Source organism: Lynx rufus, unplaced genomic scaffold (assembly GCF_022079265.1).
Source record: "Lynx rufus isolate CCGP_SWC_20201006 ecotype Redwood Valley unplaced genomic scaffold, mLynRuf1.p SCAF_2, whole genome shotgun sequence".
In the NCBI taxonomy this organism is placed as follows: domain Eukaryota; kingdom Metazoa; phylum Chordata; class Mammalia; order Carnivora; family Felidae; genus Lynx; species Lynx rufus.
The window spans coordinates 8,975,773-9,001,121 of NW_025814834.1; the positions used below are offsets into that span (position 1 = coordinate 8,975,773).

The 25,349-nt window shown below is 43.6% G+C and overlaps 1 protein-coding gene across 3 annotated transcripts in view; it reads right to left on the reverse strand.

Moving 5' to 3' along the window:
* Nucleotides 1-2,507: 2,507 nt before the first annotated feature.
* LOC124516133 (nuclear body protein SP140-like protein) overlaps nt 2,508-25,349 on the reverse strand; it is a 100,493-nt gene continuing 77,651 nt past the window's right edge. For 2 of the 3 annotated variants that reach the window (XM_047085314.1, XM_047085313.1), the window contains 11 exons: nt 22,855-22,923; nt 20,060-20,107; nt 18,723-18,827; nt 16,902-17,044; nt 13,070-13,111; nt 11,107-11,139; nt 6,520-6,635; nt 4,981-5,101; nt 4,627-4,698; nt 3,959-4,102; nt 2,508-2,792 (listed from right to left, as the gene is read on the reverse strand). In XM_047085314.1, coding sequence (XP_046941270.1) covers nt 2,628-2,792; nt 3,959-4,102; nt 4,627-4,698; nt 4,981-5,101; nt 6,520-6,635; nt 11,107-11,139; nt 13,070-13,111; nt 16,902-17,044; nt 18,723-18,827; nt 20,060-20,107; nt 22,855-22,923 — 1,058 coding nt within the window. In that variant the 3' untranslated portion in view covers nt 2,508-2,627. Of the gene's footprint in view, nt 2,793-3,958; nt 4,103-4,626; nt 4,699-4,980; nt 5,102-6,519; nt 6,636-8,847; nt 9,003-11,106; nt 11,140-13,069; nt 13,112-16,901; nt 17,045-18,722; nt 18,828-20,059; nt 20,108-22,854; nt 22,924-25,349 lie in introns of those variants that run through there. The other variant, XR_006962986.1, reaches the window with a different exon arrangement.

Genomic DNA, 25,349 nt, shown 5'->3' on the forward strand with positions numbered 1-25,349 from the left:
TTCTTGCTAACTCAAAGTCACAGTGGATCGGGGAGCCCTCCTGGGGTGGGGTCAAGTACCAGGTGGGGTCAATCTCTAGGCTCTCTCATCTCAAAACAAGGCCTCCATAATCAACGTGGCAGGAGAGGGTACACAGGGAATTCTTAGTGCCTTTCTGTGAATTAGCTCGCAAATGATGTGATCATAATACATTGGTCGGTGTTTTAGTCATTTAGACGTGCCTAATGAAGGAGCTGGAAAACTTAGGGGGATATATATGATATTTGGACAATACTACTGTTTCTGCCACAAAATAAAAATGGGAGGTTGAAAAGAACCAATCCTAGATAACAGTGAAAGAATGAATCCACATTACTGATCCCCGCAGTTCAACAAAGCAAACAAAAAAGAGGTAGCATTTAAAAGGTAAATCGAGTGGCGCCTGGGTGGCTCAGTCGGTTAAATGTCCAACTTCAACTCAGGTCATGGTCTCACAGTTCATGAGTTCAAGCCCCGTTTTGGGCTCTCTGATGGCTCTCTGTTTTTGGCACAGAGGCTGCTTCGGATCATCTCTCCCCGTCTCTCTCCTCCCTTCCCCTGCTTGTTCTCTCTCTGTCTCTCTCAATAAATAAATAAACTTAAAAAATATTCTAAAAGATAAATAAAAGGTAAATCTAAATGAAAAATAGAACTTTATCAGGAGGCAAAGGACTAAAAATAGAATATGTTAAGGAGAGATCTTCAAGAATAAAATGCTTTGCTTGGTCAGTGATGGAGTTTATTGAATTTTTCTAGCTAACTGTAGCCCCAGAAAGTTTATTTTCTGGCAGGACCCCTGAACTTTTTACCTGTGTAGGAGACCATTCTCCTTTCAGTCATAACATCAGGAAAGGGAGACAGAGCTTCAGTCACATTTGTTTCTGAATCACCCCTAAACACTCTCATCGGTTGCATTAAGAAACTTCTCCCACTAGGTGTACCGGGAGATTAAAACCACATTTACTGCCTGAACCTCTTCCATCAGGCCATCGTGACGTTTCAGACCCCAGAATTAGCTGAGGGTCCATATTCAATAATCTTTTAAGGACATGAGAATTTTCTCTTTTTTTTTTTTTTTTCAGAGCATCGTTACCTTGGAAAATAGACAAAGGTCTCTTTGGGAAGGGCTATCAATTTTGGCTTTTAAGGCCTCCATTTGTCTGAGTATCTATCAACTAGTTAAGTAGACAACTAGAAATGCCTCCTTTTGCTTGAATTAACATTCTGAATACAGAATCCCTACTGTGTGCAGCCACAGTGGTATATTCATGTGTCTCTGACATGATTTTAAACAGCTCACGTACGTAAATTAATTTCATCTTCAAAATGACCCATTCCAACAACAAAATTTCATGATTGAATGAAGTGGTGTGTTGGAGAGTCACCTTTGGCACGAGCTGGAGGCAATCATTCCTGAGTTGAAGTATTTCCCTGAAGGGCGTAGTGCGTGCTCTGAACCAGCTACCAATCTGGGGTACTCCTTGTCAGGTGCTCTAGCCAGAAGATGCTGGATCCGGGAACCTGTCCAGCAAGGCTGACTGATCTGGCTGGTAAAGAAACAATGCACCTTTTTTAGATTCAGACAGTTTATGACTTATGTAGACAGCAAAAGCAAGAAGAACAAAGGCACCCGCTCCCCATGTCCTTTGTCTCGAGGGGTGGCGCCCAACAAAAGGGGACGTGGCATTTGCAGCAGCCTGAGATGCGGCACACGCTCAGGTCACAGTGGAGCAGTTACAGGGCCCAGCAGCCAGAGTCTAAAACAAGAGGCAGAGGCCTCACACCTCATTGGAATTTTACAGCCTGAGGAGAGAGCGTGTCGTGATAACCTCTGCAAGATAAGGCGGTGAGTGGGACGTGTCGCCAGCCTCCTAGGCTCTCGTGTTCTGGAATGATCGCAGGGCCGTCTGCCAAGACTCAGATCGAATCAGCGGCAGTTAAACTCTGCCTATGTGGTTTATGTGGAGACGTGCAAGGTCACGAGAGTGCCACGGCAGAGCCATTCATCAACAGAACCAAGAACTGTCGGAGCTTTCAGGGCCCGGGTGAGGAATGCTTCCATCAGCTGAGCCAATTACGATCTGTGAATTGAAAATTGGCTACTCTGCTTCCTGATGCCACTGGGTATGAGGCAAAGAAGGATGCCATCCAGTATTCAGTAAGGTAATCGGTGACCACAGTATATAAATTACAGTAGCTTTCTATTAGGGATCAATATTTGGTAATAAAATATATTGGGGGAAAAGTTCACTTTCACAATAACATGAAAAAATATTAACTACCTGAGAGTGTAAAAAAAAAAAAAAAAAAAGGAAAGAAGGAAACAGGTAAGTCTTGTGTGGAGAGGAGAAAAGAGGTGAAAAACTTCACTTAAGGACCTAATAAAAGATTCAAACAAATGGAAACACACAAGATGAGCCTTTGTGGAAAGACCCAACGTTTTCTATTGTAAATTTCGCTCCAAATAATTCAATAAGATAACTCGGCAGGATAATTTCAGATTTTATTTAGAAAAATAAATGAGTGGAAATGGCAACAAAAAAATATGTTTGAAAAAGTTTTTTGCACAGCAACAGGCAAAATGTTCACATTTTGACCACAGCGCCTTATCATGTAGTTGCTAACGATGGAAGGGGGGGATGGGCTACTTTATAAAAGAGGGGGCTCCGACTGAGACTGTTCTCGCTTCTTTCCTGAATTGCAAAGGTGTCTCTGAAATTATTCTGAAATACGTCCTCTACTTGACTGCCCAGTCTGATGAATTTCTGGTTGTTCTGGAAAAGCAAAGACAAAAACAAGAGTAACCATTGCTGCTGAGTTTGGTTCTCATTGTCTCATACAATCCAGGCTTCATTTTAGACGATCCCACGTGTTAAGTGAGAATTAATACAGTTAAGAGTAGCTTATGTTCCCTGGTAACTTGATCATTTCTCTCAGAGATCATCTCTTCTCAGAGATGCAAAAAATTGTACTGTATTATAGTCCAATTCTTCATCAGAAACGTATTGATTCATTTTTTTCCCCAAAATTCTAGTTGTTCGATTTTCTCACATAGCACCTATGCCTTGCATGACCACGGTGGTACGGAAATGTTGAAGGCAGATTCATGATGTCCCCTTTCCTCCTTCACCCCTTGAGATATTCCTTGCTTACTACTTTTTTGATACAGCCCTAAAAAAATTCGTATATAAAGAAATCCAGGATTTTGAAATTTGAGAAATTTGATTGGGTACCTTCCTTTAGAGAAAAGAGACACTAGTTGCCTTTTACAACACACTTCTAGCAAAGGAGTGATCTGGGAGGCCTGGCGCCTGTAGGGATGCCCTTCCTGGCACCATGGCCTTGAGGGATCTGTCTGGAAGCAGCCTCCCATGCTCTGCGTCCGGACTGCAGCCCTGGGAACCAATGGAAATAGGCACTTGCCCGGGTGTGACGGGGAGGCCCCTGTCCGCACATCCCAGAGAGGCCGGATACCAGCAGGCAGGTGCACAGTGGCAACAGCAAACTGTGCACGGGCAGAGTCTGTGCCTCGGCACCCAGTCTCCCTCCACTGGCTCCCTTAGTTAGGCCGAGTAAGCGTAGGAACCCGGGACAGAGGTGGAGACTCCTGGGACACGCACATAGCTACCCAAGTCCAGGAAAACATGCGTTTCCATTTCTTCTGGAAGGAGGTCGTCAGTCTACTGCTGTCTGTGGGCAAAAACTGAGTATCTACAAGTGAGTAAACGATGAGGTCCCAAGGTCATGTTTGCAAAGACACCTTCTGGCTTGCTATAATTTTCCCCACCTTAGACCACGGGGCTTTTAGAATACTTCCAGAATTTGTACTTGTGTGGGCTGGCCACACGATAAGGGAAACGGCAACATTTCCCTGATACAAGACCATGAAAGGCAGAGTGGCTTTAAGACAGAAAGAGGGACGCCCTGGGTTGCCGCTCACCTTGTAAAATGCCCTGTGGTTCTGAAAGATGAGGCTCATGTCCTGCACAAACCCCTCCACTCGGATGTACAGTTTCATATTCAGCTTTCTCTTGATTTTGCTTAGCCACATGGGCCTTTTCAGGCCATGAGATGCCTCTCGACCCTGTTGGTCAAAGTGCCAAAGGACAGGCTATTAGCACTGTTCCCAGTCTACCCGCTGTTACAGATGGACGGCTTGTGCCCTCCCCACCTCCCCCTCACCCCCCTCATTCCTGGGTTGAAATCCTGTAACCCCCGTTGTGATGGCGTCAGGAGGTGAGGATTTGGGAGACGATTAGATTGTGAGGGTGGGCTTCATGAAGGGGATTAGTGCCTTTATAAAAAGACCCCAGACAGCTCTCTTCCTCTCTTTCCACCTTGTGAGGACACAAAGAGAAGTTGGGAGTCTGTAAGATCACACTGGCACCCTGATCTTGGACTTCCAGCTGAGAAATGAATGAAAATAAAAATGTGAAAGCTAAACATCTGCTGTTTAAGCCGCCTTGTGACAGCGGCCTAAGTGGCCAAGGGCTGAGTAACCTGACCCAGACACCCATCAATAAGACGAAAGATAATAACACTGGTACCCATTGGATTCATCTCACAAATTTGAGAATGCCAGTTTGGGGCTTTGTTGCCGTTACTTACATAATGCGGTTTTGAGGCAAAAAAGGAGCTTTTTGAACAGGAATAGACCTTCAAAAGGACAAACTCACATTTCTGCAAAAGATACAGGAGATTTTAAGCAAAAAGCAGCTTAGAGAGAATGAGGTGTACATATGCTTGGACAGAATGCACAGCTCCCAGAACTGTGGTCTGTGAAACAAACATGGAATGGGAATTTTCTTTGGAATACAAACTTTAGTGTTAGGTCATGTGATCAAAGCACAGCAAGGAACAGCAGTTCACCCTTGGGCACCATCCCTCCAGCCTCTGCAAGACTGTGTTGCTTTTCTCAAGTCAACAGAAAGGAGGAGACTTCAGGTTTACATTTCAACTCACCAACTGCTCCTCAGGCAGCATCCGCCTCTTCAGGACCTCTGATTCCTGGTGACATACCTGGCTCTGTGGGTACCTTTCCTTAATAGCTTTTACCCTGCAGATGATGCAACTCCATGGGTCCCTGGAAGGTTGGGCATAAGGTCAGCAAAGGTAGGTGCTCTGTGAATCAGCCACTGTTTCTATAGCTGCTGAAGCCCTCTGTTCAGGAATGACTGGTGGTTTCCACCTTTTATCCAGCTTCTCTTTTGGACACTCCTTTGCACGAGAGCCCCATTTGGGCACCCTTGCCAGGCACCCCTCCCACTAATTGTGGTACCAGGACCGACCGTTTGTTGAGTGAGATGCCGTGGGGGGTGATGGTCTTTCACCTCAAAACTAAGAGTTCTCATCTGAGCCACTGTGGGCTCCGTAATGAGCCCTGTGAGGGACTGGAGTCTTGGGCTTCAGTAAGCCATCAGACCGTAGTAAAAATCAGGAAACCAGCTCTTGTTTCTCAACGTTGCTGAATTAGCACAAGATCACAGAACTATAGGCATCCTCTCCTCTGGCATTGCCATATCTGTGCCTAGAATCTGAGCTGCAGAAATTTCTTGGAAAGGAAATCTATGAACAGAGTGGTGCCAGACATCTGCCATATTCCTCCAGATTCATTCTCCATTCTTCTCTGCCAGGCTACCTGCGCTGAAGAGCTCTCGGTAATCAACTGGATACAGTGATCCTTCCTGGACATCCCATTTGCCTCTCTCCCTGGCTACCCCAGTGCTTGCTTGAGGGGCCCACTACCAAATATCCATGGTGTGAGGTTGGGGACTATACATGGGCTCAACAATAAAGCAGACCTGTCTTCTGCCTCTGCAGATTGCCCAACTACAGAGCTTTATGCTGAATCTCTGAGATGACACCATTCCCTGGGAACTACCTGGGAGAAGGTAGATTACATTAGACTCTCCCATTATGAAGGGACAATGCTCTGTCTTCATAGGGACAGACACAATCCTGGTTGAAATCATCCATCCTCCTTGGCCATAGCAATTCTTCTCACACTACCACTTTCAGAATGCCTTATTAGTCTCCATGTTATCCAACATACCATCAGCTCTGACCAAAGATACATTTGCTGGGATTTTAGAGCAAAGGAATGCAGTATAAATGGCCTTCTGAAGGCTCACCACAACCCCAGCTTTGTCAACTTTTTAATGTTCCCATCACAGGTATGTTCTTTAAACCAACAGCTAATGTATGGTGTCGTCACCCCCATCAAAGTTCATGGGTCTGGGAACCTGGTGGGGGGAGTGGGGGTAACATCTCTTTCTATTACACTTAATAACCACTTGAAGAGTTTTTGCTTCCCATTAATCTGCTGCTTCCGGCGGTAGTAAACAGTTTTGGACCATATTTCTGGATCCTGATACTTTAAGACTCTGGTCCCTCTGCATCAAGACACATACAACCGGAGTCAAACTTTGCAGGATGAACGCACATGGTGGGAGGAGCTGTGCCACAAGAAGGAAGGGCAAGAGGGGGCCAGGTCTCACCAACCTTTTAGCATCTATAGGGTGGATGTGGCATGTCTCATGAAAGGACCTTGAACAAGTATCACAGCAGAACAGCATCCCGTGTCCACCGCACACCTCACATTCATTTGAGTTTTCCGGCTGGAAGGGGAGATAATGTAGACATCACTGGGACTAGTAAGTCCCCAGAAGGTCAACACATGGGGCTTTAGAACACATGGCCTTTGCTTGTACCAAGGTGACACTTACAAATTTCTGTCCTCAAAATATTAAGGAACAACACTGAGTGAGGATTTCAAAAGAAGACATTCTGGTCTGCAGTGAAGTTTGGGAGGAGGTGGTTATTAGACCATTACAGTTTTCTTTATGAAGGCAGAGATTCTGATACAGACTAGCAACGACAACAACAAATGAGAGATTAAAGATAACCTGAGGAATTTATTAACAAATAAATGTAATACGGTGAATATAATACAGTGTCTTATCTAGTTGTCTACATTGCATCATCTACATTGAGTCATTGAAGAGTGATTTATCTAGAGTTTAATGTAATGGATTAAACTTATGACATAACACTGCATCCCATTTTCTTGGCCATAAGTTTCCCATGATTTGAAGGACCTGAGAAGGAGTTCCTGCACTATGGCCTCTGTGCCTGGAGGGTCCTTGGGCCTGTGGCAGTACCTCTGGGTTGGAAAGACATGGGCACAGATGACCAGAAGGATGCCAGAGCTCTTTGGTTCTGGGAGCCTGGGGGAAGATACCCATGACTCAGCTCGGCATGTAAGGTGCGGAGGTGCTACCTCCAAATGGCCAGGGAGGGTCCTACCAGCAATTGCCACTGTTGAAGCCCAAGGCCTTACCCTCATTTTCTGAGCACATAGAAGATTTGGTGTTTTTGTATATAAGGAAGATGGAGGGGTCCACAAAATTGGCTGATGCTGGATTTTTCACCCCAATCTGTGGGACCTTTAGCCAGATTTAATTTCATTTAGTGAAGTTAAACATTTGATAGTGTTTGTATCTAAGTATTATGGGGTAACAAACATATGTTAAGAACAATAGAATTAATAGACCAAAATAAGAATTGGTCAAGGAATGAGCCCATTGATGGGCAAAGGAAATCACACCTTTTTCCTCCTGTGTTGTGTGTGTGTGTGTGTGTGTGTGTGTGTGTGTGTGATAATCTATGTGGCAATAACACGTGAATCCCTACATACTATAATTTCTATGTAAGAAGGTGGTGTGTCTGTGCTGGAGAAATGCCCAGAGGATGAACACCTGAATACTCTCCTGGGACCACCTGGGAAGCAAGAGAACCAGTTGAGGAAAGCCGCATGGTGGGGGAACATTTCATCCAATGGGTGGCAGTTCTACACCTAGATGAAAATATCCTGTCTATACTGTGGATTGGAAGAAGGATTTATGTCCTCGTGTGACAATCTAGGTACAAAATAGTGCACAGACTTGGGGACTGGCCAACCCAGTGATATGGTTGGGTCTCCTGATGGTGATGAGGAAGGGGAGCAGTGACAGGGGGCACCATTTCACCTCTTCCTTCTAGAAACACTCTTCATACTTTGTTCCAGGATATTCCACTCTCTTGGATTTTTTCGCTAACCCTCTGTCTCTTTTTGTTCAGGTTCTTCACTTGGAATGATGGGAAATCTTTGGGGCTCTGTCCTGTGTCCCCTGTTCATTCCACTCTGCTGGATGACCACAACTGCTCCCATGACCACGCCTTCCACATCTATCCCCAGACTTTAAAGCGGTATCTCTAGTTACCTTTCGAGTCCTCAAACATCCAAACTCAACTTTCCGTCACCTCCGGGTAGATGTTTTTCATCATGTCTGAACCCATCCCAACCCCAACCACATTCCTTGTCTTGGATCTGCTCCTCTTCGGTTGTCCCTCATCTCACCAAGCACTCCAGCATCCACCCAGAAGCCTGGAAGTGAACATACATCCCTCCCTTTTTGCATCCCAGATATCCATCCCGTCACTGGTCCTGCTGATCTTATTTGTCAAATATCCCATCTTCTTCTTAGTGCCTCTGTGAGGTCTACAGCCACAAGGATGCAGAGCCTTTACTTACAATGCTGCCTTATTAGCTAAAGCACAGTGGCCTGCTTTTTGGGTTCCAGATCATAACAGTCAGAATATCATCCCTGTGCCCAATAAGCTGATGTAAATTGGGATATGTCTCAATTTGTAAATTCTTTTCATCTGTGAATTCAATATAAGAAGGACACAAAAGTCACACATAAGAGGAAATTCTAGGCTCTTGTATCTAGTCCATGTCTTCCCTTTATTGAAAGGGAAAACTTAAGGAATAGCCTGTCAGGGACATACCTGGGCACATCCCCACATGGGCCTGAGGTGGTCCTGGTATGGGGCCATGTAACCATTTTTCTTTTTTGTCATAACAGATGACACTCGTGGATGCTGACCATTGATGGGTCAAGATTTCTGGACCATCATCTTATAAAGTGCACTGCAAGTAGGCCCTGAGAAAGAATGAATAAACATGCCAATCCCGTGCTGGAATAAACATGCCAGTCTGTAGTCTAGGAAGCCTGTGAACTTGACATACGTCTCTTCAGTCTTTTTTCTTATTTTCTTTTTTAAATGTTTATTCAGTTTTTATTTTTTTAATTTTTTTTAATGTTTATTTATTTTTGAGACAGAGACAGAGCATGAACGGGGGAGGGTCAGAGAGAGAGGGAGACACAGAATCTGAAGCAGGCTCCAGGCTCTGAGCTGTCAGCACAGAGCCCGATGTGGGGCTTGAACCCACAAACTGCGAAATCATGAGCCAAATTTGGAGGCTTGACTGACTGAGCCACCCAGGTGCCCCTGTCTCTTTAATCTATTTAGCAAGAAATTTGTCCTTTTGCTTGGCAGTGGTTCTCAATCTGCTGTACAGTAGAATCACCTGGGGAGCTTTAAAAAAAACTCTGATGCCTAAGGCCCCACCCTCAGAGATTCAATTAATTGCATGTGATTTTGGAGGTTTGCTTCACCAGGATGGACACATAGTTAGTATGTTTCAAACATTCCCCTGGTGCAGTCATTAGTGGAGACCTCTGGCTTCTAAAGCAGTGGTTTCTGGATCACCAGGAGCAGCATCTATTGAAACTTGTTAAAAGTGTAAATTCTCAGGCCCCCCACCTCACTCACTGAATCAGAAGCCCAGAGATTCTGATGGGCACTACAGATTGAACAGCACTGGCTCACTGTGGTCAACTTTGTGCATTAAAACCACTAGAGTTGCTTTGGAAAATGTCAACCTGCAGGCAGCACCTTAGAAGACTACTATGAGAACCTCTGAGGGTGGGATCTTCAGCTGATGGCAATTAGCAGCCAAGGTTGGGAGCCCACGGTCTAGAGGGATTTCTTCCATCAAGGCCTGGGAGCTGTAAGTAGAGTTATTATCAGCCGACAAAGTCTGTCACAGAAAGGTTATGGAAAGGAGTGAGGACATTCTTGCTGGAAGAGGTGCCTTTTAATCTTCACAGAGGGCTTGGTGGTGAGCTGTAAGAAATAGCCCTATGTGTCCATTTCAGAAATCAGAAAAGTTGCACAGACCCCAGGATTCAAGGGTCCCACCTCCAGCGGAGGAATGGGAGTGGTGTGGATGCATCTAGATCGTGCTGGGCAATGCATTTGCTAGAAGGCCAGCATGGGCTTGGCGACCTTTTTCTATCCCCTCTCTGTTGGCGTCCCATATCAGTACAGCTGCACATCATACTAAAATGGGAGGTTCCCCCTGGAGTTGTGCAAAAAGCTGACTGCCTGAAATGTCCATCTTGTTGCAATGAAAACAATCAAAGTGTGATTTATCTTAGACAGAGGGGTCATCTCTGCTGTTGGCCGACTCTGAAGCAGCCAGCCGTAGCAAAGCGGAGAATGGACAGAATGGTCTGCACATCATCGAGCACTACCCGAGCAGTTAGCGTAGAACTGTCTGTGACTTGCTCCGTGTTGAAGGCTTCAGTCTTAGCCAGCTCAGCACCTGATGGCTCCCTTCAGATGGACTCCAGGGTTTCCATGAGGACCGTGAATACATTACTCTGCAGCACCCACTTGCCCTGTGTATATTTCTCTGCAGGACTCGTGACAGGGCCCACCCCTGGACTTGCCAGCTGGGCCCAGCCTGTTCCTTCTGGCCGATGCTTAAAACCATCTTAGCTCTGCCTGCACCTTAGAGTAGATATTTGGGGTTTTCCTTTCCTTCCCTATCACCTTTAAATGCTCATATTCTCTCAAATTTGCTCCTTACCCCTAATCTGCAAGCCAGTCTTGACTATTACCACTGGCTCTAGAGGCCCCAGTGATCTAGAGTTCTGCCTCTCCTACCCACTTTCGAGGGGAAATAAACAGGAAAGTTTCCCTGAACAAATTGAAAGGATGCTTTCATGCAGAGACACCAGCTCCAGAACCATCTCCCTGGTGTGGGTGATGTGTCTGCCGTTCTCTGCTCATCACACACGGTGACATGCTCCAACTGAGTATGCACATGCTTTGGGGGAGCACAGCAGTGACACAGATAATGTATGGAGGAACAAGGCCAGTATTATTCTGGGGTTACAGGTGGGAATTAGTACTTACGTAAGGGTCATCTCTCCCATACTCTGGGACAGTCTGTAGAAAAGAGATAAAGATTGAATGACAATATTGTATATGATTTTTTATTGACCACACATTTGAGCGGACTTCTTTATGTAAAGGATTCATGCCACAGCCCTCCCTCTGTTTTAGATCTGTTTTTATGGATCTATATATCTAACAGGAGAATTAAAAAGCATGAAATTGTTTGTTTCTGGCAGTTTGGCCCAATGTAAGTTCATTCTCTGGCTCTCAGACCCAAGGCAGGCCTTTGTGAAGCTATGAGGGGACTCTGGCCCTGGATGCCACAGATGGGGCTGGGATTGCAATGAGAGAATCAGGCTGAGGACTGAATATTCACAGCCCCCAGCAGCCACAGTGCCCAGAATCCTGGACACCATGAAGCTGTCCCAAAGAACCCCACTGTCTTCTGCAGCTCACTCAGGACATAGCCCTGAAGATAAAATGGGTCTAAGGTCCCCAGTCCTATAGTTCTTCTTCCTGAAGCTAAGCACCTCACCACTTTCTCCTGAATCCCAAAAGCTTGCACTGACTGATATCTGTGGAATGAGTTGGCTTTCTTCAGTCTGGAACAACGGCGGCCTCAACTTTTACCTCCAGCCCAAGGCAGAGAGGCCATAGACAAGTCACACAGTGTGATCCAAAGTACAATGACTTGGGAGGCAGCCACATCACTGCTTGCCTCTCAGAAGGGCCTAGAACCTCCACCCCACCCCGATAGTTATGGTCCCATATTAGACAACAAAGTTGAAACAATCCTTTGGGTCTGTTTGGCCTCCTGCGCACTGCTGTTGGCCAAGCATACACTTAGTGCTTAGCGCTTGCTCCCCATGTTAAATGGATACATAAGTGCACAAACAAATGAACACAACTGTCACTCAGAGACAAGGTTTCTTAGCAGCCGGTAAATGATCGGATTGGAGTTTTATATCTTACTATCTTGGAACACCTCAGCTATCACTATCAGGCTTAACAGGAATCGTATGAGCAGGGAAACTGCCAGAAGCACCACCTGTCATTTGATGACACAAAGGACAGAAGCCTAGGGTCTGGGGAAGGAAGAGACCCTCTGGAGCGATGCTCTGAGAACTGAGGTGGTCACAAGGCTGTAACCCTCGGCTCCCTAGCACTGGGTGGAGAAGTTTCCTCTTAGTGAACAGAACAAATAGCATCTCTTTCTCCAGAAAACCCAGTGGATGCAGACCCTAGTGACTGAGTCTCTAGCAGAAGGTCAGTGGGGCAGGTTGTCCCAGAAACCAGCTTGGTGAAGACCGTGACTTTCTGGTACGGCAGAGATGGGCCAAGGTCTCTCTCTCTCAAGGTCACCTCTATTGGAGGTCAAGAAAATGGAAGTTCTTCCATATCCTTTCTGTACCACACAGGTTATCTCTCACACATACTCTTGGACAGGCCATAGAAGACACCAACTATCCCACCACCTTCCCTGGAATCCATACAGCATGAAAACCACTGGTCCGTGAGCTCCAGAAGGGGACTTTGAAGGAAAGAGAATTTGCTCCATAGACAGAACTGAGGTGTGCAAAACCCATCTGGTGAGGCCTGATGCTTTTACACAGAGACGCTCAGCTACAAAATCATGTCCATGGTGTCTCTCCACAAAGGAAAACTCTTCTAGGTCAACAATGTCTGACCCAGTGCACATCAGCCTTCCAACCTCTCTATTCTCTAGGATTACATCTCCATAAAGGAATTGAAAGTTCCCTTAAAGAAAGACCTCTTGAAGAAATCCTCAGTGTGAGTTTGTGTGTGTGTGTGTGTGTGTGTGTGTGCGTGTGTGTGCAAGCACGCGTGTGTGCATGAAAGAGAGGAAAGATATAAGAGAATGGGAGAGAATGTGATTTGGGTTTCTTGCTTCACCAGGTGACACACGACTATTATCTATTCCAAGGGGTGAGACATTGGTAGAAGGTCATGTGATAATTACCTTTCTTCTCCTTTTTCTTGGTGGGTCTGGTAGAAATTTATTCTGAAATAGAAATGAGATTAATGCCAAATGGGTCCTTGTTTCTACTCTGTGAGCTTTGTATCTCCAACTGCCTTCCAGATATGCCCCACTGTCAGCACAAATTCAAAGTGTTTTCATGGAAAATAACATCCCTCTCCGAATCCCTAACACACTGCTCTCTCTTACCCAGATTTAGCTTTAAGGGCAACTTTAAAAACCGTGCCCTCTCTTTTGCTCCCCTCATAGCCATGCCAGGTTTTCCTTCACAATGTCTGCTATACCCACCGCTTCCTGTCCAACCTCCAGGACCTCTCTAGCTTGTGTCTTTATACCTCACATGCTATAGCTACTCCACTGGCACTTAGCCAGTGAGTGACAGACTGGGGCAGGCTCTTAGTGGCCTTGGGCACATAAAGGTGTCCATGCCTTTGGGGAGACAAGTGGGAAGAGCCATCATGTAATGGTGATGGTGATGGTAAGGTGATGATGGTAAGAGTGATGAAGTGCAAACCATGCTCTCACAGAGTATTTTGGATCCAGAGATGGGTCAGTATGGTAGGCTAAATAACGACCCCCAAAGATGGTCAGATTCTCAGACCTCTGAACATGTTAAATTAAGTGGTAAAAAGGACTTTACAAATGTAATTAAATTAAGGATCTTGCAATAGGAAGATCATTCTGATTATCTATGTTGGGCCAATGTAATGACAAGCATCCTTTTGCAAGGGAGGCAGGAGGGTCAGAGTGAGTAGTAAGAGGTGTAACGATGAAACATGAGGTTGGAGTGACGTCAGGAAGAGCCTTGAGCCAAGGAATGCAGGCAGCTTCCAGAAGCTGAAAAAGGCAAGGAAACTTCTGGAAGGTTCCAGAAAGAACCAGCCCTGCCAACACCTTGACTTGAGCCCAATGAAACTGATTTCAGACTTCTGGCCTCCAGAACTGTTAGGATAATAGATTTCTATTGTTTTAAGCCACCCAGGTTGTGAAAAGTTGTTACAGCAGCCACAAGAAACAGAGGCAGAGGGTTTTAAAGGACTTTAGAGAGTATGCTGTTTGAACTGGGCCTTGCAGGCTGAGTGGGGGTGTATCAGGCACAGAAGCAGTCAAGGTCACATGAAGTATCTGTGGCTGCAAGCACTCCATCCTCCAACCCATCTTGCATTCTCTGATCAGATTAATACTTCTATTAAAAAAAAATTTTTTTTTTAGAGAGAGAAAGAGAGCACAAACAGGGGAGGGGCTCAGGTAAGAGAGAGAGAGAGAGAGAAAGAGAGAGAGAGAGAGAATCCCAAGCATGTTCCACATTCAGTGCAGAGTCTGACATAGGGCTGGGTCACATACCCTGGAATCATGACCTGGGCCAAAGCCAAGGGTTGGATGCTTACCGACTGAACCATTGGGGTATCCCTGACTGGATTAATACTTCTAAAGCAGTGTCTCACCTATGTCAGTCATCACTAACTCAACACCCCCCTCCCCCCATGATCCCCTCATGATGAAAGGAAGGGTCCAGACTCCTTCCTCTGGCCTTAAGATGTCTTCCATCCGCTCAGCCCACGTAACAAGCTTACAACTTCTTGACAAATCACAGGCAGGATTTTCACTCCATCCTTTCTATGTAGAATGCCTTGTTCCTACATTTTTGCTCATCAGGACTATTCTTTTTTTTTTTAATTGTTTTTAATGTTTATTTATTTTTGAGAAAGAGAGAGAGAGAGAGAGTGAGCGAGCACTGGGGAAGGGGCAGAGAGGAGACACAGAATCTGAAGCAGGCTCCAGGCTCTGAGCTGTCAGCACAGAGCCCAACGTGGGGCTCGAACTCACAAGCCTAAGACCATGACCTGAGCCAAAGTTGGACACTTAACCAACTGAGCCACCCAGGCACTCCAGGACTATTCTTTTAAGACTCAGTTCAGAGCACTATCAACAATAGCCAAATTATGGAAAGAGCCCAAATGTCCATCGGCTGATGAATGGATAAAGAAGACGTGGTATATATACACAATGGAATATTACTCAGCAACCAAAAAGAATGAAATCTTGCCATTTGCAACAATGTGGATGGAACTAGAATGTATTATGCTAAGCAAAATAAGCTGGTCAGAGAAAGATAAATATCATATGATTTCATTCATATGTGGAATTTAAGAAACAAAACAGATGAACATAGGGGGAAGGGAAGGAAAAATAAGATAAAATCAGAGAGGGAGGCAAACCATAAGAGACTTGTAAGTACAGAGAACAAACTGAGGGTTGCTGGAGGGGTGGTGGGTGGGAGGATGGGCTAAATGGGTGATGGGCATTAGGGAGGGCACTTGTTGGGGTGAGCACTGGGTGTTATACGTAAGTGATGACTCACTAAATTCTACTCCCGAGATCATTATTACACTATATGTTAACTAACTTGGAAGTAAATAAATTTATGTTTTACTTTTAAATCAATAATTTTTTTAAATGTTTATTTAATTTTGAGGGGGGTGGTATGGGCAGAGAGAGAGAGAGGGAGACAGAATCTGAGGCAGGCTCCGAGCTGTCAGCACAGAGCCTGATGCGGGGCTTGAACTCACAAACTGTGAGATCATGAGCTGAGCCACAGTGGGACACTTAACCAACTGAGCCACCCAGTTGTCCCTAAATAAAATTTTAAAAATTAAAAAAAAAAAAAAAGACTCAGCTCAGTGGAAACCATTCCATGAAACTGTCCTCAACCCCAAGTTCAGAAATAATCCTCCCTTCCTGGAGCCACTGCATCTCTTCCTGCCAGCACCCCTCCTTATAGCACCGTGTGCTGTGTGGTCCCCTGGTGACGAGGCTCGTGTGCCACCTACTGCATCAAGGAGGTACCTGGTCCTGTGTCATAAACATGTAGCCCTCCTCCGGCATGGCTGGGGCTCACACCTTACACCCTGTGGATTTAGATGCAACTCGGTAGATATTTGCTGAGCAAAGAGCTTTTCTTCATCATTAGAGTGGCACAAGGAAGGGACATCTGGGTCATGCGACAGAGTCAGAAGGCATGAGCTTGTCTGCAATAGAGAGCCAGCCTGTTTTGTCCACGTCAAGGGGCTGATATGGGGGCCAAAGGAGATATTTTGAAATGCAATTTATTTATATTCTCTTTCAAGAATGAATCTCAGAAAGCTATCAAAAGAAATAACGGTAAAGTATTCTGCAATCCAAGAAACATTTATACTGATGTGTTATTTTCAGATACAGAGATCTACCATGCCACTTTAAACTTTAGTCTCCCCCCCACCCCCGACACACACCAATTTAAATTACTTTCTGTGACCAGATTACACAGTGGCAATTATTAGTGGTTGAGTCAGAGACATAATTTACGGTTCTGCCTTCAAAAGGGTAAGAGCTTGGGGGGTGCCTGGATGGCTCAGTCGGTTGGACATTTGGCTCTTGATTTCGGCTCAGGTCATGATCTCTCTGTTTGTGAGATCAGGCCTGCCTCAGGCGCAGTGCTGACAGTATGGAGCCTGCTTGGGGTTCTCTCTCTTCCTCTCTCTCTCTCCTCCTTCCCTGCTCATGCTCTCTCTCTCTCTCAAGATAAATATAATTTTAAAAAACATTAAAAAACTCCAAAAAACAAAAGGATAATAGCTCATGCATTTAGAGGATTAACGTCTAATATAAAGCAGCCAAAATACTCTTGAGTGGAATGTTAGTACGTAACATGTGCATTGTGATCTGGGCAAGGGGGTCGTGGCAGTTTTCCGGACACTGAGAAATTCTGCTGATGCTTGGAGCTGATGAACCGTGACACTAAACCCTTGATTTAAGCCCTGTGTCATTGGGATACCTCAATCAGCTGTTTCAGGGGGAATCCACCACACCTCACGCTCATCTTCCAGTTCTTGGATGGTCCGTGGTTTCCTTCAATTTCAAATTCCCTGAGGGTGAACCACCTTCCATCCTCACCCTTTATACACCTCTGTGCGATTCCTGTGAGACAAAAATAAGAAGTCATAAGGGAGCGCCTTCTCAACTACAAAACCCCCCCAAATATGGCCCCCCCCCCACCACCGCCCCGTGGATCTTGGCTCAGAATCTGTAGCGAGAGAGCTGAGATCCCTCTCAGGGCCCTACAAGCAGCCTGAAAGGCAAGGGCAAGAGGGGACTTCCTGCCGTGTGCACGCATATCATTGACCTTTGTGCAACAGGAAAATAATTAACACCAACATGTATTTTTTAAAAGTATTTCACTACATTCAAAAGAGAAAAAACTGAATGGCCCTGAAGATGGATGAGCAGGCTTCTTCTTCTTGCCTTCTCTGAGAGGTAGGCTGGGTTTCAGAGGGGACGCGAGGCCACACAGGTGGATGAGTGGCTGCTGTCACCACCACCACATCTGCCTCACCTTTTGGTCATCCAGCTAATGGCAATCAGTTATTTCTCATATTTTGGACTCAAAGCTATTTTATGTGAAAAGTATGGAAATGTCATCAAGGGGGCAAAGTTAAAGTACACACCTGAAATTTGGCCCCAGGGAAACATTAACACTTGTTGGTGCCTAAAGAACTATATTTGGGGAAGGGGGAATCAATTATGACAGATGAATGTTTATAGTGTACTTTAACAATAATGATTTGCAAAGTATTTTATACCCATTATCTCATTTTTCCCCCTCATAATAACATGGCAAGTTTTATTATTATTCTCATTTTGTACAGGAGGAAGGTCAAGGTAAGAAAGACCAGGAATTTGGCCCAGACGAAACACACACTTTTGGTATTGCTGAAACATGAATCTGGGTCCTCGAATTCTAAATCCTGTGCTCCTCCCAGCGAGATCAAGGCTCTACAGATGTTATGAGGATGGTACCGTGAAGGTTGTTGCCAGATTTCTCAAACATGTACCTTTTCTGCCCTGATATTAAACTACTTGATCTCATTGGGTGCTGGACAGCATCCTGTGGACCATTTCCATGGGGGAAAGGAAAAATGTCCTGTTATGTTTGCTAATTTTAAGTGTGGAAATACCATTTCTTCCCTATCTGGGATGCTGTGCAGAAAAGAGTTAACAGGGCAGACCTGAGGCTGCTACCTTTAGAAACGTCTGCTTGCAAGGTTGGCTCTTGACTGGTATCTGGGAACTTGCATTTAGGGAGGGGTCCTACCATTCCTAGAACTTAAGAGTGTCTCGCTGCCCTAAACTGTTTATACAAACAATATGGTTTCCTTTTGGGAGTCTAGAACTTTGGCATGTGCTAGGCAGAGGGCACCTACGTGATGACCCCCTGATAAAAACCTGGACTCTGAGACTCAGAGGGGCAGATTCCTCTGGTAGACAGCATTTCATACATGTTGCTACAATTCATTGCTAGAGAATTAAGTGCACCCTGTGTGACTCCACCAGGAGAGACCCTTGGAAACTGGCACCTGGTTTCCTTTGGACTTTGTCCTGTGTGTCTTTTCCTTCCTTGATTTTACTTTGTACCCTTCCAATTTAGTAAATCATCACCATGAGTTCACTATATGCCGAGTCCTACGAATCCTCCTAGGGAATCACCAAACCTGGGGATGGTCTTGGGAAACCCCTGACACAGGTGTCTACCCCTGAACAATATATTATTCACACGGGTACTTTCCAGTTGAAAAGCATAGAAGACCATGAAGCCCACCTTCTTTCATTTTTCTCTTATATAAAATCCCCTTTGCCTCTCCACAGGTCACAGGAACTTTTCGAAGGTGAAAATTCATATTTGTATCTCTGGGAATTCTTGGACCTGCAAAGAAGCATTGTTGTTTTTATTCCACCTTTCTCTACAACTGTGCACTATTCCGACCTCCTCCCTCTTGAGATCTTTCTTTTATAATTTAAAATGTATTGGAGGGATTTGCCCCATGAACTCATTACCCTTCTAGGTCTTTCTTCTATAGCAGATTAGATGCACAAAGATAATGTCATCCTCTGAAAGCCTGCATTAAATGTCTTGTGTGGAGGTGTCTAAATCTCCAAGTTTGTTGACTACAACTCCCCATCATGCAATAATTTTCCTCCTATCATATTATTGCTTTGAAGTTATGTAGATGGAGATAAGCCCTTCAGCTTTTAGTTTTGTCTCCTCACTTGAGGAATCAGCTGAGGGACAGAAAACAGGATTGTAATGGAGTGCCTAGAAGGGATGGTGTCTGTCTTCCCTCCTTGTTCTCTGCCTGTTGCACTTTTACTTCATGTGAGCTTTCTCTGTGGCTGAAGGAGAAACTCAGGGTGGAGTGTGCTAGAACTGAAAATGGCTCAGGGAGGGGACCTCTGCACATCTTTTGGGCAGGGTCACTGGGATCTGATTCTGCCGAAGCAGGTGTTGCAAGTCTTAAAACTGACTTCAGAACATTCTGGCCAACATTTAGGGGGATTCATTAAAGACACATGCTGGGGCTTCTCTCTGGGATGGGAAAGATGGGTGGCCATGGTCTTCCCAGAGTCAGTTCGGTTAGAGCTGGGGTAGGCCTAGAAGGCCACCCAGTCTAATTTACCTGCCACTCACCCAGAGAAGGAAATGGAGTAAAACACCCACAAATGGTGATCCAAAGTCACACAACCAAAGGAAGTTTGGGAATTAGGACATAGGTCTTGTATTACCAGCGAGGGTCCCTCTTGATGGGCAACCTATGGCTCTCTAAGCTGTAAGAGATCAGCTAAAAATCATGTGAGTCACACCGTTTGTATTTTTTTTCTTTATATTTTCCTTCTTCAAGTGTCATCAGTGTAGTGAAAGAATCTCTGTATGGGCCCAAGGAGGCCTAGGATCTCTCAGATCAACTGACTAATCAATGGAGTGGGTGTTACTACCATCTTGTCTTGTTGTTGAAATTAACCAAGGCCAATGAATATCATAACATTTGTCACTTGCTCTAAGAGCCAGTTAAGAAAATTTATGGATCACTCCAAACACAGAGTATAAAACAAGAATTTAGATACTTAATTATCAAAAGTATATTAATTCCTTCCTTTTACCTCTTTTTCTGACTCTTCTCAAAGGCCCAGTGTTGACTGTTTTTCTCCCTGAGAAAGTAAAAAAATAACATAAATGTGTCTTGTTTATAATATTACATTTCAAATAGTATTGTTTTGCAAAAACACCATTCAAATGTAACTTTTCAGAAGCCTGTCTAGTACTTCGAGAAAAACAGCAAATGTGTAGATCAGGAGTCAGGAACTTTTTTCTGTAAAGGACCAGGGAGTAAATACTTAAGTACATAATTGCTGTTGTGACTACTCAAATCTGGTGTTGTATTGTGAAAGCATTCATAGATAACACTGAAATGAAAAGATGTGGTTGTGTTCCAATAAAACTTTATTTATAAACAGTCAGTGGGCTAGATTTGTCCTGTGGGCCATAGTTTGCTGAACCCTGGCCTAGACTTAGTTACAAAGATGATACTTAACTGAGATTCATCCTATATTTCTTTTACTATTATCTCTAAGTCAGTCCAAATAAATTTGAAATAGTGTTTTATGTATTTCCAAAGCAACTGGGTAAGAAGAGTGAGTTAGACATCTATTGAGTGCTTCTTGTGCGCCAAGAGCTATCCTTAGACCTTGTCCTTATCAACTTACTTCATCCTTAGAACAAGTGATCAAATAGGAACTAATACTGTCCTCATTTTACATATGAGAAAAGTTAATGCTCACAGATAAAAATACAAATTAAAGGAAGATGCTGAAGACTTCCTTTGGGGGATGGGAAGGGGAAAAATAGTTTCAAAAAGAGAGGGAGGCAAACAATAAGAGATGCTTAAATACAGAGAACAAACTGAGGGTCGATGGGGGGCAGGGGAGAGGGGAAAATGGGTGATGGGCATTGAGGAGGGCACTTGTTGGGATGAGCACTGGATGTTGTATGTAAGTGATGAATCATGGGAATCTACTCCCAAAGCCAAGAGCACACTATATATACGCTGTATGTTAGCTAACTTGACAATAAATTATATATGTTTTTAAAAAGCAGGAATATAAGGTCTCAAGAGAGATCACATGGTGGATTCTACAAGTAGATAGCTGCCCAAAACTCCAAACTTGAAAGAAGATTTTTGTGTTGAAAGTGGTGGCAAAAAGGATCAAGGAGTTCAGAACTAACCCAATGAAAGGGAACTTCTAGAAGCTGATGCCCAAATTCTAAAAGGTGTAGGTAGTGATAGCACAAAGGGTTGATTTAAAATATGTCCCAGAAGAATGTAGTGTCTAATTTATGTGTTGATTGTGTCCAAAAAAAAGATTGAGTCATGTCCATGTGCATATTTGTATCTACCATTATTCAAAAGTGTTTGAATGTTGAGGGCAGGGACACACCTGGATGCTTTTTCTTTCTAAAGGTCTGTGCCCATGGCTGGAATCCTGGGGTACTAATTTGGGTAGTTCAGGGCCCAGGATAAAATCTCCTCCAGATACTCAACCATCTGGTCTTTCCTTTAAGCAGACTATGATCAGATGAGGCTGGAAAGGAATCTTTTTCTTCAACCAAGCACAAAAAGCCTTCATTTTGCGGGCCTTTGCTATAACAAAGGGTTTTTAAAAACTCATCAAGATACAATGGACCCAGGAGATATTTATTGATGATTCCTATTCTAAGAGGAATCACATCCCAAGATCAAGCATGTTCTACTCTACAAAGTATCACTCTAAGGAAGTTTATCAAGATTTTATGGAGGTACATAGAGAGGAGAGATTCCCAAACCTTCATAAAGGAATCATAAGCATAGCTATTGATACTAAAGATTCAAGAGATGTAAAATAAGTAACACGTAGACCTCAAATAAATAAGTAAATAAATAAAACTTTCTTTAAAAATTGCTCTACATTGATCAGTTCCAAAGAACATGATTGTGCCAAGTATGGTAGTTAATATGGTGGCCAGGTGACAAAAGCCAACCCACAAGTGTGGCTCTCTGTGGAACAGCCCTTTCCTGTCACTTGTGATGATGAAGTGGTAGGTTTGCCCAGGAAAACTAGCCAGTTCTGACTCAATCTACCTCCCTTCCTTCCTCCTCTCCCCCCCCGCCCCCGCCACCCCTTCTCTCTTTTCTTGCAAGGGTCAAGGCCCACTGTCCGATGAGAAAGCTCTCTCTGCTTTCTCTGTGCTGTCTGTCCTCTTCTTTCCCATAGGTGGCCAAACTTAAACCCCAGCCCTAGCTACAGTCTGAGTCTGTTGAGTAGTAGCCATTATTAGCAAACATGCATTCTCTTGCTCTCAGTTTCTCTATGTCTAAGTCCTCTTGGGACTAGTGTGTGAGCTAGACTCTCCTTTCATCAAAATCACAGGATATAAAGCTGTATGTGAGGTTGAGATGGGCCTTGGAAGGCAGTGAGTCTATTACTATTTATCTTACTTTATAGATAAGGAAACTGAGGCAGAAGGGAGAGAGTGACACACTCAAGTTCACATGATTACCTCAAGGTCATGGGACATGAGGAAGGACAGCTACATCATTTGTGAGTGACATAGTGTTTTATGGCTAAAACGACTTCTAAGCTGAAAAGCTATCAGCTCAGTAGAGGCAGCACTGCAGTGGCACTTGGGCCCCAGTTTCTGATTGCAGATTCACCACCAAATTACTTTTTTGTGGTGTTGCCATCTTTCTCTCCCTGTGACATTTTGGAAATTGACTAAATCTGATGTATTTCTCAACAGTACAGCTACATAAAGCAATAGGGAAGTAGGTTGTTAAAAACATAGAATAAAGCATGAAAATTTAGATGTTTAGTTACTGAAAATGGAAAATGCATACATATTTTACATCTTTTTTTTTTACCTTTTGGTCTGCCTCTTTTCCTTGGAGCTCTGTTACTCAGATTTTGGATTCTACGTTTGTATCTCCTCACTGAGAAAACAAAAATATAAAAATATTGCTAAACATCCAATAGGTCAATGAAGAAATCAAAGAAGAAATTTAAAAAATACATAGAAACAAATGAATATGAAAACACAACAGTCTCAAATCCTTGGGACACAGCAAAAATGGTTCTAAGAGGGAAATTTATATTGATACAAGAATACCTCAAAGAACAAGAAACATCTCAAATACATAATCTAACCTTACACCTAAAGGAACTAGAAAAAGAATAAACAAAGCTCAAGGTTAGCAGAAGGAAAGAAATAATAAAGACCAGACCAGCAATAAATGAAATAGAGACCACAAAATAGAAAATATCAATGAAACAAAGAGATAGTTCTTTAAAAAGATAAAAAAAATTTAGCCAGACTCATTAAGAAAAAAAAAGAGAGGAAACAACATCAGAAGTGAAAGAGGAGAAATAAGAACCAACACCACAGAGATACAAAGGATTATAAGAGAATGCTACAAAAAAATTATATGCCAACATATTGGACAACCTACAAGAAATGCATAAATTTCTAGAAACATACAATCTTCCAAAACTTGAATTAGGAAGAAATAGAAAATCCAAACAGGCAAGTTACTAGTAATGAAATGGAATTGACAATCAAAAAAATCCCCCAAAGTCCAGGACCAGATGGATTCACAGGTGAATTCTACCAAACATTAAAGAAGAGTTAATGCCTATCCTTCTCAAACTATTTCAAAAAATAGAAGAGGAAGGAAAGCTTCCAATTACTTTCTATGAGGCCAGCATTACCCTTATACCAAAACCAGACAAAGACCACAAGAATGCAAGAAAGCAAAGAAGGAAGGAAGGAAGGAAGGAAGGAAGGAAGGAAGGAAGGAAGGAAGGACGGAAGAGGGGCACCTAGGTGGCTCAGTCAGTTGAGCATCTGACTTCAGCTCAAGTCATGATCTCATGGTTCATGAGTTTGAGCCCCACATCAGTCTCACTGCTGTTGGCCTGTCAGCACAGAGCCTGCTTCAGATCCTCTGTCCCCCTCTCTCTGCCCCTCCCCTGCTTGTGCTCTCCCCAAAATAAATAAATATTGAAAATTTTTTAATTAAAAAGAAAGAAAGAAAGAAAGAAAGAAAGAAAGAAAGAAAGAAAGAAAGAAAAAGAAAGAAAGAAAACTACAGGCTAGTATCCCTGATGAACATAGATACAAAAATCCTCAACAAATTATTAGCAGACTGCAATCAACAATACATCAAAAGGACCATTCACCATGACCAGTGGAATTTATTCTAGAAATGCAAAGATGACTCAATATTTGCAAATCAATATGATGTACCACAACAACAGGATGAAAGATAGAAATCATATGATCATTTCAATAGAGGTAGAAAATGCATTTGACAGAATTCAACATCATTCATGATAAAAACTCTCAACAAAACAGGTTTGGAGGGAATGTAACTCAGCATAATAAAGGCCATATATGAAAAACCCACAGCTAACATCATACTCCATGGTGAAAAACTGAGAGCTTTTCTTTTAAGATCAGGAATAAGACAAGGATGTTCACTCCTACCTCTTTTATTCAATATTGTACTGGAAGTGCTAGCCACAGCAGTCAGATAAGAAAAAGAAATAAAAGACATAAAAATTGGTAAGGGAGAAGTTAAACTATCACTATTTACAGTTGATATGATACTATATATAGAAAACCCTAAACACTCCACAGAAAAACTATTAGAAGGAATAAATGAATTCTGTAAAGTTATAGGATACAAAAGTAATGTGCATAAATCTGTTGCATTTCTATACACTAATAATGAAGTAGCAGAAAGAGACATTAAGAAACCAATTCTGGGGGCGCCTGGGTGGAGCAGTCGGTTAAGCCTCCGACTTCAGCCAGGTCACGATCTCGCGGTCCGTGAGTTCGAGCCCCGCGTCGGGCTATGGGCTGATGGCTCGGAGCCTGGAGCCTGTTTCCGATTCTGTGTCTCCCTCTCTCTCTGCCCCTCCCCCGTTCATGCTCTGTCTCTCTCTGTCCCAAAAATAAATAAAAAACGTTGAAAAAAAAATTAAAAAAAAAAAAAAAAAGAAACCAATTCTGGGGGCACCTGAGTGGTTCAGTCAGTTGAGCATCTGACTCTTGATTTCTGCTCAGGTCATGAACCCAGAGTTGTGGGATGTGGCCTCATGTCAGGCTCTGCACTGACCATGGAGCCTGCTTGGGACTCTCTATGTTCCTCTGCCCTTCTCTCCCACCCTCTCTCTCTCTCTAAAAAGAATTCCATTTGCAATTGCACCAAATATAACAAAATACCTAGGAATAAACTTAACCAAGGGGATGAAAGACCAGCACTTTAAAAACTATAAAACATTGATGAAAGAAATTGAAGATGATGCAAACAAATCCAAAGATATTCCATGCTCACGGATAAATAAATATCAAAAT